At 41.2% G+C, this 17,500-nt stretch overlaps 1 protein-coding gene across 17 annotated transcripts in view; it reads left to right on the top strand.

The window, feature by feature from the left end:
• Positions 1-17,500, top strand: part of GULP1 (GULP PTB domain containing engulfment adaptor 1) — a 356,627-nt gene that overhangs the window by 233,521 nt on the left and 105,606 nt on the right. For 8 of the 17 annotated variants that reach the window (XM_085872779.1, XM_085872774.1, XM_085872772.1 and 5 more), the window contains 3 exons: positions 1,814-1,930; positions 8,548-8,643; positions 16,893-17,060. In XM_085872779.1, the coding sequence (XP_085728905.1) occupies positions 1,814-1,930; positions 8,548-8,643; positions 16,893-17,060 (381 nt within the window). Of the gene's footprint in view, positions 1-1,813; positions 1,931-4,774; positions 5,634-5,776; positions 5,878-8,547; positions 8,644-16,892; positions 17,061-17,500 lie in introns of those variants that run through there. The other 9 variants (XM_085872766.1, XM_085872767.1, XM_085872763.1 and 6 more) reach the window with 5 other exon arrangements.

The following is a 17,500-nucleotide window of genomic DNA, read 5'->3' as shown; positions in this document are numbered from 1 at the left end:
ATATACAACTTTATACGTATATATATTTTACTTTTTATTTTTATTAGACTGTGTTTTAATTACCTTCGCATTCTGCGAAAGGTTATGTTTTGGTCGGCGTGTATTTATTTATTTATTTATTTATTTATTTATTTGTAATCTTGTGATTCGTATGACTCAAACAGTATTAAACCGAATCGCATTAAATTTGGTGGGATGATTGGTTATTAGCCAGGAAGCATTCGATTAGATTTTGGGATCGTTCATGTCAAAGGTCAAGGTCAAGGTCACGAAAAGGTCAAAATCGTCTTTTTACGATAACATGGTCAATTTTTATTCAATTTGCATGCAACTAACGCCAAAATGTTCAGAATTCAATGCCTCATCTTGTGATATGCAATATGACACAATGACACCCATACTCTTGTTACCGGTTAGGGGTCAAAGGTCAGGGGGTCACGACCTTGAAAAATATGCGGTTTTTGTCATAACACGGTCAATTCTTGTCTGCTTTACATGAACCCAGCACCAAAATGTTCAGAATTTAATGCCCAATCTTGTGACACAATGACGTCATAACACATGTCACTGGTTGGGGTAAAATGTCGGGGGGGTCACGCCCTTGAAAAATATGCGGTTTTCGGCATAATTCAGTCAATTCTTATTCGATTTGCATGAAACCAGCATCAAACCAGTTCCCCACACTCATACCAAGAACAAAAAAAGTAGTGGCGGCAAAGGTATGTGCTCTATGAGTGCCCATTCTAGTTCAGCTTTGATTTGGATTGCATTTTTCTTCACATCATCATCATTAGTTTGTGGCATTTTTTTTCCTTCATGCTGTTTTGTCTTTGTTGTGAGAATCGACATCTGCGTCTGGCTTGAAGGTGTCATGTGGTGTTGGCCTGTTGAGCATTCCCTCTGGTTCATAATGCAGGTTACCTCGGTTCTGATTTGTTCATTACTTGATATGTCCTCATATATCCACTTTTGTGTTACTTATTTGGGTGATACAGTCAGAAACATGGTTTTCCTTTTTTGTCCAACCATTTTTTGCTGCCAGCTCTCATTCTTCTTCATTACTAACTTCACTTTATTTCCACATCACTGCTTATAATACTTTATTTTGCAACCCCTTGTTATATCAAAAGAAAGAGCCCATTTTCTGTTCGTACTCCACTTTTTCCCATTGCTCTCCCAATACAATAGCTCCTCTTGCTACCTTCATGTGTCTCCTCCAACTCTCGACCTTTCTTTCTTCCTTGTTATTTCATCAGTGGGTGTCCCCACCCCAACAGTCCTGTTCATTAAAGCAAGAAAGCAGGACTTTGGGTTGATGGCAGGATAACTTTGATTACACGGTTACACGATTACAGCGTACAACATAAGTAACTGTGCAATATGAATTTGCTTTAGTTCTGGTGTACGTTATCTCTGTCAATGATAATATGATGTGTGTGAGATTAAGACTCATATTAATTATAGGATTCTGTTATAAGCAATTACATTCTTCTTGCTCTACCCAATCCAAAACCCAAAAAACCCAGCTCACACCCAAATTAGTAGAATATCCATCAGTTTGTCTTTACCCCTGTGAATTTTTGTCGCTGAAATTATCAACCCACATGCATTTTATTTCATTTGACTTTCCTTTGTTTCTTTTTGTCACAAACATGTTATTCTATTTTGCAATTTACTTCTGTAAAGGTTCACTGACGTTGCCTCATGTCAGGAAGGGTTTGCTATTGCCATGTTTTTGGCCTGGGCATGCCCTTTTCAAATGAATCTCTCTCTAATTGTTTTTTTTTCCTTTCTTTGTGCTTGTTGACTCCAGGCAGAAGATATCACCTTGACTATTGGGCAAGCATTTGACTTGGCCTATAAGAAATTTCTTGAATCTGGTGGAAAGGATGTAGAAGCCAAAAAGCAAGTTGCTGCACTCGAGCAGCAGGTGAGTTAAATTCACCTAGTAGGCATCACAATGTCAAATATTGATGAATTTTACATTATTTCACGAAAAACAATTATATGTACTTGACTGTATTGTGGCCATACTTGTGAGCCAAAATTTTTTGAGCAATATTATCTTGTAATCGACAATTCGGTGCTTCATCGATTTCAATTGATGAATATGGGTAAAGTTTATAGCAATGGACAGCTTAAAATGCAATTGCCTTTTGTTATTATTTACCTATCGTACAGAAATTAAGTAAACAAAGGTTGTGTTTTACGTTGAAAGAATTAATGCGGCCCCATTGGTCGAAGCATTACGGTTTTATGAAGATGATGAAAGTGAGAAATATCAATGGCCGCTGTGCCTTTAATGCATGCAGCATATTTGATATTGTACCAATAATGATCCAACACAGGAAATCATGGACGAATGGCGAACATATAATGAGTTGATTAAAAAACCTCAAAAGTATAAAAGGAGTAAACGTGATTTTGTGAAAAAGTACCTCTTTAAACTTGCAGTAAGATTACTGAGTGGAATCATTACATCAGCATTCCAGAATACTTCAGGTGATATGATGGGGGTCTGCACATATTGTGAATGCGTTGCATTGCCCTCAAAGGCAGACGCTTTCAAATGTACTTTCAATTGATCATTTTGTCAGGAGCTTTCACCAGTGATAGACTTTTGATGTTGTTCGAGCGGATGCTTGCATGTCTAAAAATGCCGGTGGGGGGAGGGGTGGGAGTTAATAATTCCTGTTTGAACTTCAAACTGCAGAAAGCTGTTCTAATGATAGGAATCATCGAGTGGGCAGCAAAACAGCCAGTCATTAAAACTTTATTTTTAAAAATGGAACCTCCGAGGATATCGGGACTGTGGAAGTCATAAATTACTACCTTCAAAGAGAAAGTCAAACCTAAATATTAATTGTGCTCATTTCTTATTTTCACTTAACATGACCTTATGACACATTTATATTACATTTATCGTGTCCCATTGACACATGTGAATTTGCTGATTATTATAGAAGCAAAACAAAGCAGAAATTATGCCCTTTTTATCTTTAGTTTGTGTGGGTGTGAAATAATTGGCTCCCTTCATTCAAGAGCAAAGTGTTTTGATGAGTAGGACTGGACACGATGACGGGACTGGATCAAACCCGCAAGGAAATTCAATTGCTGAGGTGGTCACCAGAAGTGAAATTCGAAGTCTGAGCTTCTCAAACTTTCACAAAATCGAAGCATGTGTAAGTCAGACCACCCCTTGGAGATGACACAAGACTGTTGTTGTTGCAAACCATGTATTATGAAGAGCAAAGAAAACGACAACCAATCTGGCACTGCAAACGACAAAAATAGAGCAACGGTTTTCGAATGTAACTAAGAACACAGCTGGAACTTCATATGACATATTATTACATTTATATAACATGTCTATCCCATATTATTACTCGAATTATCAAGCCGTTAGTTTCCGAATGAATGTAAACAATAACGAAAGGAGCTACATTTAGCTTAAATACGGAATGCTCTAAAACACAGCAAGGCCCAAAAACATCAAACTAATTCCAATTGTACATTAACATAATGCTAACTGTTAACATGCATGTCAAGAAGTAAAGCAACAATACCTTAAAAACTTCAGTCAGTTTGCTACTTTGGATGGCAACGGATTTCATGGCCATCGAGTTGTGAATTCTCCATGGCCGCTTGCAGCCACACGGGTCAACAACTTCCGGACGTAATATCTGGTTTGGTCACTCTTACAGCTTGGTTGCTCAGGAAGGATAAGCGCTGGGTCTGGGGGCCTGCACACCAGGCGGCGTTGGACCGCGTCAAGCGACTGCTCACAGAGGATACGGTCCTCGTGCACTACGAGCCTGCGCGTCCGCTCTTATTGGCATGCGACAGATCTGCATATGGCATCGGGGCAGTGCTCTCCCACAGGATGGACGATGGTTCCGGGCGGCCTGTTTGTTTTGCATCCCGGACCCTGTCCTCAGCAGAGCGGGAATATGCCCAGATCGAGCACGAGGCTCTCAGCCTCATCTGGGGTGTGCGGAGGTTTCATCAATATCTGCTGGGGCGGCATTTCACTTTGCAGACGGATCACAAACCACTTCAATTCATCCTGAGACCCGAACGCGGGGTACCGTTGGTCGCGGCCGCGCGAATACAGCGGTGGTGTCTATTTCTTGCTGCTTACAATTACGATATTCAGTTCCAGAGCACCGAAAAGCATGCTAACTGCGACGGGCTCTCGCGCTTGCCTTGCGCGAAGGGTCCAGCTGCATCTGAGTTGGCCGACCGGGTTGATGTGTTCACGCTGGGCCAGGTCCAAAGCGGGCCGATCACGGCCAAACAGGTCGTGGTGGAATCGGCTCATGATCCAGTGCTCGCCCGTGTCATCCAGGTGATTTCTACGGGGATTTGGAGCGATCTACCTTCAACGCCGGCATTTCAGCCTTTTGCGTCGCGCGCATCGGAGGTGTCGTTGGCCCAACGGTGCGTTATGTGGGGAATGAGGGCGGTGATTCCACCGAAGTTCAGGCAGCGGTGTTTGGAAGAACTGCATGTCAGTCACCTTGGCGTCGTGAAGACCAAGAGTCTTGCTCATAGCCTGTTGTGGTGGCTGTGGTTGGACAAAGACATTGAGCAGTTGGTTAAGCGTTGTACCACGTGTCAAACAGATGCTGAAAACCCGCGTCGAGCTTCGAGACTATGGCCTACCCCAGTCAGGGCCTGGCGGAGGGTCCATGTGGATTTTGCGGGGCCGGTTAATGGCAAAATGTTTTTGATTGTGATCGATGCATTCTCTAAATAGCCGGAGGTTGTACTGATGCAGCATACATCAGCAAACAGTACAGTAGAGAAACTGCGGACAATCTTTGCTAATAAAGGATTACCCGAGATTCTGGTCTCTGATAATGGTCCGCAGTTCATCGCAGGTGTATTTGATGAGTTTCTGCGTCAAAATGGTATTCGACATCTAAGGTCCGCACCGTATCATCCTGCGACGAATGGGCAGGCGGAGTCGTTTGTTAGGATGTTGAAATGGGCTTTGCGCAGGTTGGGTGTTGCACCTGTGCAGACGGTGGTCGATGTCTTTTTGCTCCAATATAGGAACGCTATTCATCCTGTCACGGGCGATTCTCCTGCCATTCGTCTCTATGGACGGGCATTGCGGTCCAGACTGGATTTGCTGCGACCTGGAGGGTCGGTGAGTGTGGCGGTGTCGAGCCTGATGCTGCTGCATGGTTTTGATGTGGGACAGCGGGTAATGGTGCGCGATTATTTCCACGGTTCCAAATGGGTGCCGGCTATGGTCTCTGTGGTGCTGGGGCAGGCGAATTGCATGGTGCGGACTGATGGTGGGGAGGTGTGGAAGCGGCACGTCGACCAAATGCATGATCGCTGTTCAGCGTCACCCCCTCCCGTGCCGAGCGATGTGGGACCCCCTCCTGTGTTGTCGCCGTGGCCAGACGTTGTATCGCCAGGGCCGGACGTGCCAACGCCCGCAGGGTCTTCACCTGATTCAGTCCTGCCCGAGAACGACGAGCGAGCTGGTCGCCCGGGGGCGGTTGTTGTTGCGGATGGGGCAAGTCCGGCGAGGGTGTCACCTCAACCTCACCGGGAGGCGTCTGAACCTGGGCTGTCTGGTGTCGCTGCCTGCCCGAGACGGGTCAGGAAACGACGCGGTACTTGGAGTATTTTGAATGTTGATTGGTTTCGTTTGGTCATGTTATACTTGTCGTTTCATCATTTGAATTGTCATTTTACGAGGGACGGAGTGTGCTGTATCACGTGATTGGGTTTTCGTGTATCATGACTCGCCCGCTAGGGGTGGCAGTGATGTACATCTGGACGCGCAATAAAGCGGAGTTACTGCTACGCTCTTGCTCCCCCATGTTCCGCTACGCCTCGGACACCACAGTTATGAAGGTAATGTTGAGGATTTTTTTTTTTCAGATGAGATCCTGTTCTAGGTGGTGTAGTTGTTGTTGTGAAGGTAATGTTGAGGTAATATTTATTTTTTCAGATGAGATCCTGTTCTAGACGGTGTAGTTGTTGTGAAGGTAATGTTAAGGTAATATTTATTTTTTCAGATGAGATCCTGTTCTCGGCGGTGTTGTTGTTGTTGTGAAGGTAATGTTGAGGTAATATGCAGTGCTGTTATCACGGTTATAGAAATGCATAAATAATTAATTTGATCTATAGTATACCCAATCACACCTTTATGACTAAAAAATTAACAACAAAACTAGAGAGTAAATACTCTCGCAGTTTTAAGTCAACCTAATTTTATAATAAAGATATCTCCCACATCATCAAAAAATAATTTTTAATCGTGATTTGCATTATTTGATTCCTGATCCCGAATCCAGGCCGAAGTAACCGGAAATTGCAGCATCGAATGTAAGAAGAATTCTACGTTCGCTTCTCGGCTTTGCCTATTCCATATTATTTTAAACATTGCAATATACCAATCTGGTGTGTTTGGTTCAGCAGCATAGAGACATTCAATGTGTTATCCATTTGGAACAGCAAGGTGTACCAGATGAGGTCAAATTGCTTTTGTGGAGTTTGAGTGATGCAATGAGTCAACAATTTGAATTTGCTTTTGACTTCTCTGATTAGTTCAAACTTACTGAATGTTGAAAGCTCACTCTCACCTTCACAGCATTGCAGTTTCTAGTTAAACTTCATTGCCATATGCCACAAGGAGGAGCTATACCACTAATCAGATATCATTTATTCGGCAAGTCTCCATAAAAAAATACTTTTGAAAATTCATAACCATGTTGGATGACCTTGTACATCTCGTGAATATAAACTTAAATATGATTCTTTTGAAGCATACTTCATCAGAAAAAGTAAGGATCAGCCTTTTTGTTACAGGTAACTTTTACTTTTAGTTTTAGTTACAGGTAATTTTGTCAGATACATATTCGTAGATAAAGGTTGTAAAAATGAAGGAAAACATCTTTATTTGCCATGTTCTAAATGTACTTATTAGCAATAACCAACACTCGTACAGCACGATTGGGGGAGAGGTTTGAATTGGAGTTGTTTTCCTTTCACATAAACCCTTAAAGTGTCTTCAAATATCGATGTATTTTTAAAAAAATAACTTCTGTCTTTTATACATTTTATGTGCATTCACCATCGCAGACAGGTCGGTGGTCTCTCTGTCTTCTACCACCTCCTATTTGGTCATGCACCCTCTGCTCCTTCTGTGCTTTGTCCCCCTCCCCTTAGGTTTCTGCAGGGCACACATGGCCTGCTATCAGCCCCCTTCTGGTGAAACTACTTAACTCCAGTATCACTGCTCACCTCCACTCATTTCATCCTCTTTTTTTTTCCCCACTTGTGGAACCAACTTCCACATTCTCTTCAATCTCCTTCTTCCCTCCAGGTCTTCAAGACATCTGTTCACCACTGTCACGGATTGTTCCCGATCCAAAACTATGATATTTTCTACCCTTGTTACCCCCTCCCCCGAAATCCAATCCCTCCCCCTTCCAAGTTTTCAGTTTTCCCTCCTGAGAGTTTCCTTCTGTATCCATCTTGTCCATCCTATGCGTCCTCTCCTGCCCCTTATTCCTCCCCACACCCATTGCTTGTCCAAGTCTGCCTCTATCTTGGCCTTCAACTCTGCTGTTGGTGTTTCCCCCCTATCTCAACTGGTCATTTTGGCTTGTTGCATCCTGATCCATTGATTGTACTAGTCCGAGCTGTTCCACCAGCCTCAACTATGTATGCAAAAAAATCGTTTTGGGGAGGCTGAGTAGTCTGCAATATGTCAAAACTTTTGTTTCATGTGTCAACTTATTTTCGTATTCGACTAATTTTCAAGTTAGACATACAAAGTCATGATTATATTTACCACAATAGCGTATGAATTATTTATTTATAATATTTAAACAAATGTTAAATGGAGCATTGCATCACATAACTGGTGGAGAAAGAATTTCTGCTCATTGCAGCTCGGGTGACACAAATAAGGACATTGAAAAAAATGACTGAAATGATGATAATTTTATTACCTTCCCAACTCAGTTTAACAGTCCCGTACAAATATTTGGTATAAGGCATTAAAACAACGACGGTAAATGACAAAACAGCTTTTTCTTTGTTCTGAAACATTACTAATCTTGTCATGTATTCTGACAGGGTGGTGCAGAGGAAGAGTGTACCTCCCTTTTAACTCTCCAGCATGGGTTAGATACATGCAAAAATATAATGATATCCAATAATGTCTCTGCTCTGCACGTATCAATGTTTTCTTGTGACCATGTCACAAATGCATGCAAAACTGTGGCTTCCTCAACCTCATTATAGTTATCATAGTTTCCATCACCATGATCATTGTCAAAACAATGACAATTTTGGTTTTTGATTTTTTTTCATCCAATTTAAGTTCTTCCTTAAGTTATTTTACAACTCTTATTTTATCTGAAGTTTCTTATGTGTAATTCAGTTAGTTCTTCAAGTCTGTACAAAATTATTTTAATGTTCTACAAGTCAGAAAGCCAGCATAATGCAGGTGTGTCAAAAATCAAAGGTTGTACTTGCACCATCATTAATGTCATTCATGTTTCAATTTTCCAGGTATCTGTTTTACAAACTGAAAACTTTGCACTCAAAAAGAGAGTTGCTGAGTTGGAGGAAACTTTCGGAAAATCACAAGTAATTGTGCACTCTGGGGTAAGTCACGACGTTTCACCCTTTTTATTAAGCACTCGTGGGTTTTTTGGATGACTAAAATATGTTTTATATTTGAGATAAACTTTTGAATGGTTAAAAACTCATACTGAGTCATAGAAAACTTATTCCAAAAGTTTATTAAGGTTACATTTACTTGATTTCATGGTAATACAAATGAAATGTCACAAAAAACGACTGCCATGTGATTAAATGTTAATCATAAAATCACTGACCATGGAGGCAACAATGAACATAAGTTTGCCTCACTGACAACAATACTGCTTGAATAAGATTTGTAAGGTAAGCATTTAATGGATTGCAGGTCCAGCTGGGACACATTAAATATTGAATAACGTGAAAATGCAATTAGGAATTAGTAACATGCTCGCATTCCAAGTGTTTAGATTGATATCAAAATCCATAATCATGAGCTATATGGAGTTATCTAAATTAAATCCCTTTGTTTTATGTTCATCCTTAATAAATAAAAAAAACCCTGTTTCATTGTCATAAAAATCCAATTTCTGTCCATTTGCATCCAAGTTCATTAACCGTACATCAGACACTGCACATTTTGAGAAATAGGACAGTGAAAAAATAATGATAATAATAATAATAATATGTATATTTTGAGAAATGTGTGATTGTATGTTTGTTTGTTTTACATGCACTCTTGAACCAATGGATGGAATGATTTGAAAACTGGTGGTTTTAATCAGGGTTTGCTCGAGGAGGTTTGAGGTGGTTAAAAAAAACAAGTTTAGATACAGGGTTTGGTGTTGGGGGAAGGCTCCAATTATCTTGATGTGAATGTTTATCAAAACTCGTCACTCCCAGTGGAAGGAATTAATCCATCCACTTCATCCTAAAAATGCCACAATTATTGGGGAATTAACCCATCCATGATGCAGGATAAACTAGAAGGGCACTCAGTGGAGCGCATTGCTCCAACCCGCAATGCCTGAACATATCGGGCCCAATACATTTTTGAAATATTGTGCTATGTATCGTTTTTGGCCCTATCTCTCAATGGTGAACAATCACTTTAACAATTAAATAATTCTCATATCCGGATCTGGATTTGGATCTTCACCAAAATCGAAACGATTCGTCCTTGTCATACACCCAACCTGTTCACTAATTTTCATCTGAATCTGTACACAACTTTTTGACATATCATGATATACATCAGTTTGGTCTGATCTCTCAATTGTGAAGAATTGCTTAACCCTAATAATTATGGTATTTTTAGGACGGACCTCAAGCAGCTTTTACATGTTGCTGCGTTTGAGCCTGGGGATTAACTGCTGAAATCCACTTGTCCAGGTTCTTCCCAACATCTTTGTTCGTTGTTCCTTTCACATTTCTTTCAAAAAATTTTCACAATTCTCTTTATTCATTATAATTCTTTCTTTTTCTTTTTTTGTTGTCATCTCTTGAAGGAGAAGTGAATTCTTGCAGATTTTTTTTCTGCATCCTTTTATCCCTTCTGTAATGGGTGATGGAATGGGGATTACAAATGGGGAATTATTCCATCTGTAATCCTATGGGAAGGAACCCATCAATTATTCTGGTGGCATTAACCCATCGGTAATTCCATTCATCCATCCATTGGGACCAGACTCTGTGCAGAGCATTGGTGCTGCCTAAGCAGTCTCCTTGGCTATTGGGCACAATGCTGGACAGGTTACCGCTCCGACACAGGATACCAGCATGCTGGCACTCATTTTGCCAACCTCGGAAGGATGAAAGGTCGAGTTAACCCCACCTGGTATTTATTCAACAGTCAAGGGGAATTTTAATTCAGGATCCTGGGATCCCAAGCCCACCACCCTAACCAGTAAGCCAACACCAGGCATACAACCAAATCTTTGACAGCAATTTAAAGATACACAAGTAGCTTTATGCAGGAAATGTGATGTTAATATTGATCAAAATATTTAATATTTCTTATTTGAGGGATAATAATTTCATGACATTTTGCAATTGCTTCTGCAGCCATCGAGGCATAAATGTACTAGGTGGTGAAAAAATTGCATGACAGGGTTATTCACTTTTGGTTATTTGATCAACAAGTTAAGAAAAGAAATACTATTTGAGACTGAAAATTTCCTCGATGTTCAAAACCTTTTTGCGCAGGTCTCATTTAAGTGCACAGTACACTTGTCCTCATTCACTGTTTGTCTCGATCTTCAGTTTTCAGCCACATATGATGCCATCACCAACTTGTTTATCCTAAAAATGGGGGAAATCGTTTAGCCAAATACATTTCTCAACTGTAATAGGCAGGAGCATCTATGACATGTCACTTATAAGCAGCTCACTTTCTTTTGCAATCATAATTTCATTGTAAAATAAAGTTTGCTGGACCAAGTAACTGTCAGTTTAGCATGGACATTTTTATTATTATTTTGTATACAGCCTGTGTTTGCTGGTTGCATCATTGCTGGAGGTGTGGCTGTGCCACTGATACAGTGCCCCCTGTTTCCAGTAAGCTGGTACTCATTTTGCCGACCTCAGAAGGATAACAGGCTGAATCAACCCACCTTGTGTTATTTAAGAACACGACAGGGGCTCAAACTCAAGACCCGAAGATCTTAAGCCAACACCAGGCTAGAATTGACAATAAGACGTCAACAATAAGACGTAGGGTTTTACCTTCAGTGGTGATTAGGGAATCATTTTGATCACAGCAGGACCGGATTTACGCAAGGGCAACCGGGGCCTCCACCACCCAAGGGCTCATCCAGGATTATTGATTGTTGTTGTGAATTATAGCTTATTAACCCCATATTAACCAGTGTACCAAATTTGCAACAAAAATTGGGCATTCGATGGGGTATTTGACAAGTCTAGTTGGAAATTATTTCACTAATATAGTCTGCATTCACTCGTTCGAGGGATTTTTACTTTCTGTGTTGGCAGAATCCAATGCCAGGAAAATAAAAAGCAATGCTTCTCATTTCGTTAGTATCGTTGCATTACTCAAATTAAATCGATGTAGCTTGGAAGTTGTAACATTCATACAATATCCTTTTGACAGGCTCATTGTTCACTTTGCCAAACTTCAGTTGTGTCTGGAATCCATTGGTGGTAATAAAAGCCCACAACAAAACTCTCCTGAAATGATGTATTTTATCCAATAATTTGACTCGTGGAGCTTGCAATGTTCTTAAGGCAACAATCCAAATAGAAAATTGAATACGGGTGCCACAGAATAAGATATAAGAGTTTAGGGAGCCATCAGTGAAAATGGTTGAAAACTACAACTATATTTCATCGTTGGTGGCAGAAAGGGCCACCACCACCCATGTGTGCGCCAGGGTCTCCACCGCCATAAATCCGGTGCTGGATCACAGAAACATTGAGTGAATGCGCCAGTAGTCATCACTTGGAGAACATATGAAGATGAAAGATAATTTTTTGTGTTTAAATCTCAGTTAATTGCAGAGCAGACAGCTGTCAAGTGAGAAGTAGTCGCTGCTCTTGCAAAATGTCAATAAAAGACATGGTTGAGCATTCAAATGAAATTATTTACTGAAATAAGTTGATGATTGCACCTTGTAAGGGCTCGAGTTTTCTTCAGGTTGAAAGAGATGCTAACAAGTGCTTGTGGAGGAAAATTAGTTGTTTGGTTATTTTCTATGACCTTTATGGCTAAAGAAAGGAAATACATTTCATTGTTTCCCTCCTCGTTAAAAAACAGCAAGCATTACCTTGAAGGAGAGCTGTGAACTTGGTGTTCCATTCAACCATCATGGTTTGTTTTTTTTTACTTTTGCTTTCCCTTGTAAATGGACCGCACGACGACAGCCGTTTTAGACTCGAATGCATATAATGAGCGGGAGTGTGATTTTGAAAGCCGTTATCTCATGCATGATTGTCATGTTCATGGAAACAAGCCGGCTCTACTTATTTGAAAGCATGTACTGTTGCTGGAGTATGATTGGGTGGTTGAGCTCGATCACGATTGATGTCGAAAAATTGTGATGCAAATGAAGGTTACATCTTCGCATTTCAAAGTTCGCTTTGTGCATTCTGTTGTATGATACCATCGACCACACTCTTCTCTTGTGACTTCGGAGCAGAATGACCAAACATTCCTGAGAGTATGTCATATGCTCTCGAACACTGTGTTCCTTTTTCCAGTGAGCTTGAGGCTCGTGGAGGAGTTTGCTTATATAGCAACCAGCATATCAGTGTCGATGAGGATGTTGAGAGACATCGATGTACAGGTAGTGGACAAAAAATAGAAACACCTGGGTAAATGAGGGACACCAAGAAATGGCTTCCACACAAGTGTGCCACACAGCAAGTAACATCCCAGCATGCTTAGGGTCATGGATAAAATGCTGCATAGGCCTGGTTGCCTATAATTATGGCTGGCATGGCTGCAAGAGGAAACCCTCCATCACCCCCCCCCTCATGCCCCCATCCATAGAGCATATATGGTGACCCAATAGTTTGATGTGAATCCAATAGTGTACAGCCTTTTTGGCTGCTGGTTGCATCATTGGTTAGGGGCACAGCTATGCCACTGATGCAGTGACCCTATTACCAGTACTCTGGTGCTCATTTCACCAACCTCAGAAGGATGGCAGGCTGAGTCAACCCCCTGGTGTTAATTCAGCGGAAAAACACGGCTCGAACTCAGGACTCTCGGATCCCAAGCCACCACCCTAACCACTAAGTCAACACCAGGCTTTATTTGATGGGTATGACACTAATGTTATCCATATGTCATGGCCTTCTCGTTCACCATATCTTAAACCTGTCGAGCATTTATGGGATATTCTGGAACGACACCTCAAACAGTGTTTTTTCACCTCTATCAAACATGTGTGAGTTTATTGACTTTCTCGTGGAAGAATTGTGCCACATCCCTCCTGCAGAATTCCAGATGCTGATGCACTCACTCTGTGCCACAGCGCATACAGGCCGTACTGCCCACACCTGTTGGCCCAATGCCCTATTAAGTGACTTTCCATTGGTGTTTCCATTTTTGTCCACTACCTGTACTTTGCATGACTTACAAGTATTTCAGGAGATAGTGAACAAATCGGCACAGTAAATGGGGCTTGAGCATGAGCGGCCAATGGGATCACCTCGGCACCATGAACTAACTACTCAGATCGGAACGCCAAGCAGTACAACCTGTAACCATTTTGCACCCAGTTTGTATGCTAAAACACCACTACATTGCTAAACTTTGTTTGGAAACAACCAAAAAACAAAAAATTAATTAATTAAGAAATGAAATTGATTGGCAAAGTAGAAGACCATTCAGAACCCCATTATTGGTTGAAATTCCATCCCAAAATTTATCTTTAAAAAAATGACAAAAGGTATGCAAGACCAGGATTGAGGAAGATGTGGGGGATTAAGATGTGGAATGCTGACCGAATAAGAAAATATATTGTTCACATTCTCTAATTTCAGAAAAAAAATGCAGTTTGTTTATTTGATTGTCATTTGTTGCCCAACCGAATCCTGAAATGACACATGCTATTTAAATCATCATTATGGAAAGTTTTTTTTTTGTCTTTTTGAAACTGTAATTACATGCTCAGATGGATGGATACTCGTTCTAATTCCGTCAGGCACATCGGGCTGCCGAGGCAGTTTCATTAGCTTGGGAGCACAATCCTGGATGGGTCACTACTCCAACGCAGGAAGTCAGGGTAGGAATTTGGAATTTGGCCAGTGTACCAGCGATAGCTTGCTTCTCTTTCATCAAGGACACAGTGGGATCTTTAATGTCCACCGGCTAATGCTGGCAGATGGGACGCCCAGTTTAACGTCCATCCGAGGGACGGCACACACATTGATGAGTCACCTTACCCGTGCAACACCAGGGCGACAGTTTATAAATGGGCAGAGATTCGAACCCAAGCTCGACAGCTGAGAGGCGAGTGTGCACACCTCCAGTTGACCATCTTGCCAGCCTACATGTGCAGAACACATGATCAAATCCCATGTACCATATGTGTTTGTCAATTGTATATTAATGTCAAGGTACTTCAGGTTCAAGTGCAACGATGTCGACCAATGTTTTTGTCCTGCATGGAATTTATGTGCAAGGTCCTCGAAGTCGTCAATCAATGTAAAAGTAAAAACTCGCATTGTTGAATCTGCAGGTAGCTAAAGCCTTATGAGATTGGATTATGAACAACCAAATTGCATCAAATTATTTGTATTTCATACCGTGTGGTGGAGATGGATGAGTGGAAAGTGTGAAGCCCAAAAGGTTCTGCAACTGTGCATTATTTGTCCACCATTGGGAAAAATTGCCTGAATTTTTATGCTCTGGGATCAATGATTCTTCTGAAGAGCCACCTGACATATCAACACCTGTGGATACAATGTATACAATCCTTGAACTCAACGATATTTTGTACTATATCCCAACATGATGTTACAATGGTCCTCGTATTCACTGGAGATCATAATTGCTGTTACTTACTGGGTATTTTAAATATGACACCAATTAGGACGTGTTTTAATTCACAAGTTTGTGTGAGTCATGCAATGGAATAGATTTGCCACACGATGGCACCAGATCATCGTTGACTACAACTTCGCACACACTGTGAGTCACTAGATATTGCTTTCTTGACAGAATTCAACCAAAAGAAAACTGAGGATTCAGTCATTTCCACATTAACTTTTCAAACAAAACCAAAGATAAGTCAGTTCAGTGAAACATTTTGACTTTCCAACTGTATGTGTCATGAAGACTTCCTTGCCAGGTGGTGTCTTGTAATTATCATTAATGCTAGTCCGATAAAAACTGATCCAAAACTAAACGTAATGCGGAGAAAGCCAGCATGATGAGCGGTTGTCGTGTATAGAATGGTTTAAGTTGGGAAGTGTTGTTTTACCATTTAAACTAGAACTCCTGCTTAAAGTGTACTAAATATATAGGTCGACTAACTCTTTAACAATCAAAATATTTCACAGCATTCAGAGATTTTCAGGGTTTTATTGGTGCAATTGTTTGGGATGACTTTGAAGGATGGAGCATACTTGATCAGAATGATTTGCCTGAATCTACACCTCCTTATCTTAAACTTTGAGAATGTTTGTGCCTTCTTGCAAAAACTCTTATTTTCTGAATTGCACTATTCTGAAGGATTGTCCTTTCCTCATCCATTTTAACACCAGAGTTACTCAATCTCTGTCTCTGTCTCTGTCTCTGTCTCTTTCTCTTTTTTTCTCTTTCTCTGTCTTTCTTTCTCTCACTTTCTTTCACTCTTTCTTCTCTCTCTCTCTCTCTCTCTCTCTGTCTCTGTCTCTCTCTCTCTCTCTCTCTCTCTCTCTCTCTCTCTCTCTCTCTCTCTCTCTCTCTCTCTCTCTCTCTCTCTCTCTCTCTCTCTCTCTCTCTCTCTCTCTCTCTCTCTCTCTCTCTCTCTCTCTCTCTCTCTCTCTCTCTCTCTCTCTCTCTCTCTCTCTCTCTCTCTCTCTCTCTCTCTCTCTCTCTCTCTCTCTCTCTCTCTCTCTCTCTCTCTCTCTCTCTCTCTCTCTCTCTCTCTCTCTCTCTCTCTCTCTCTCTCTCTCTCTCTCTCTTTTTCTCTCTCTCTCTCTCTCTCTCTCTCTCTCCCTCTGTCTCTCTCTCTCTCTCTCTTTCTCTTTCTCTTTCTCTTTCTCTTTCTCTTTCTCTTTCTCTTTCTCTTTCTCTTTCTCTTTCTCTTTCTCTTTGTCTTTGTCTTTGTCTTTGTCTTTGTCTTTGTCTTTGTCTTTGTCTTTGTCTTTGTCTTTGTCTTTGTCTTTGTCTTTGTCTTTCTCCTTTTCCCCTTTTCTCTTCTTGCTCTACTTTTCCCCTTTTCTCTTCTTGCTCTACTTTTCCCCTTTTCTCTTCTCTTCTCTCATCTCTCTGTCTCCTTCTCCTCTTTCACTTTCCACAGGAATTTGTTGAAGAACGATTGTGCAACAAGGCGGCATGGGAATTGGGTGCACTCTAGGTTTGGGAATTTTAGCGACAGAGGAAAATGTTGGTCTGGAAAAAGTTTTGGGTGGAGGAACTAAAGTCATTCATTAGTTTTTACTCTGCAGAAGAAATACACTGTATTTCACCATATTCTCAGCCATATGAGGCTGCTCACTTTTCAGTGGCAGTGTGAATGTATCCCAGATTTCAGTGTACCGGTACCTGTTATCTTGCCTGGAGTTTGTTGCAAACCTTTATGCACGTGTCCTCCCACCACCATCTCTATTACTGACCCACTTACCGTTTCCTCCTCTGCCTGCAGAATTTCTCCTGGCCTCGGCGTTACCTCAAGCACCCTGCACGCCTTTCTTTGGACCTTTCTGCTTCACCCACTGCTTCTGTGTTTTCTCTGTCTGCTCGAAGTCCCACTTTGCCTTCAACCTCCAGATATTTTCTTCAATCATTACTTCTTCCTGTACTTTCTCTGGATGTTTGTGCAAATCTCTGTATTGCTTTCTCTCCTTCACTTTCGCTATCTCCAGCTTTTGGAAGTGTTAAAAAAGGGCTTTTCACTTAAGTTTAGGATCTGCCATGCTGTCTTGTTGATGATGACATGAAACAAAAAACAACACTTTCCATTCATGGAATTGATATAAATTTTCGCAAATCCATTTGACCATTGCGCACTACCCTTTTCTCGAGCTGTCCATCATAATGCCGTGTTGACCTTTCTCTAAGTCTCCCTTTATTTGAATCTCATCATCGTTTTGAATGCAGCATCATTGATTTCATCCATTGCTGGGAGCACGTTTGTGCCACAGATGCAGTGTCCCATGTCGGTTAGAGCAGGAAGATGGAATTTTGGCAGGGTACCGGCGACAGATGGTCTTCTCTTCGAAACGTACAGCATAAGATCTTGAACATTCACCA

Source organism: Eptatretus burgeri, chromosome 3 (assembly GCF_056783735.1).
Source record: "Eptatretus burgeri isolate ZD-2024b chromosome 3, Ebu_testis_v1, whole genome shotgun sequence".
Lineage (NCBI taxonomy): Eukaryota > Metazoa > Chordata > Myxini > Myxiniformes > Myxinidae > Eptatretus > Eptatretus burgeri.
This window is presented reverse-complemented; position numbering and strand designations above follow the sequence as displayed.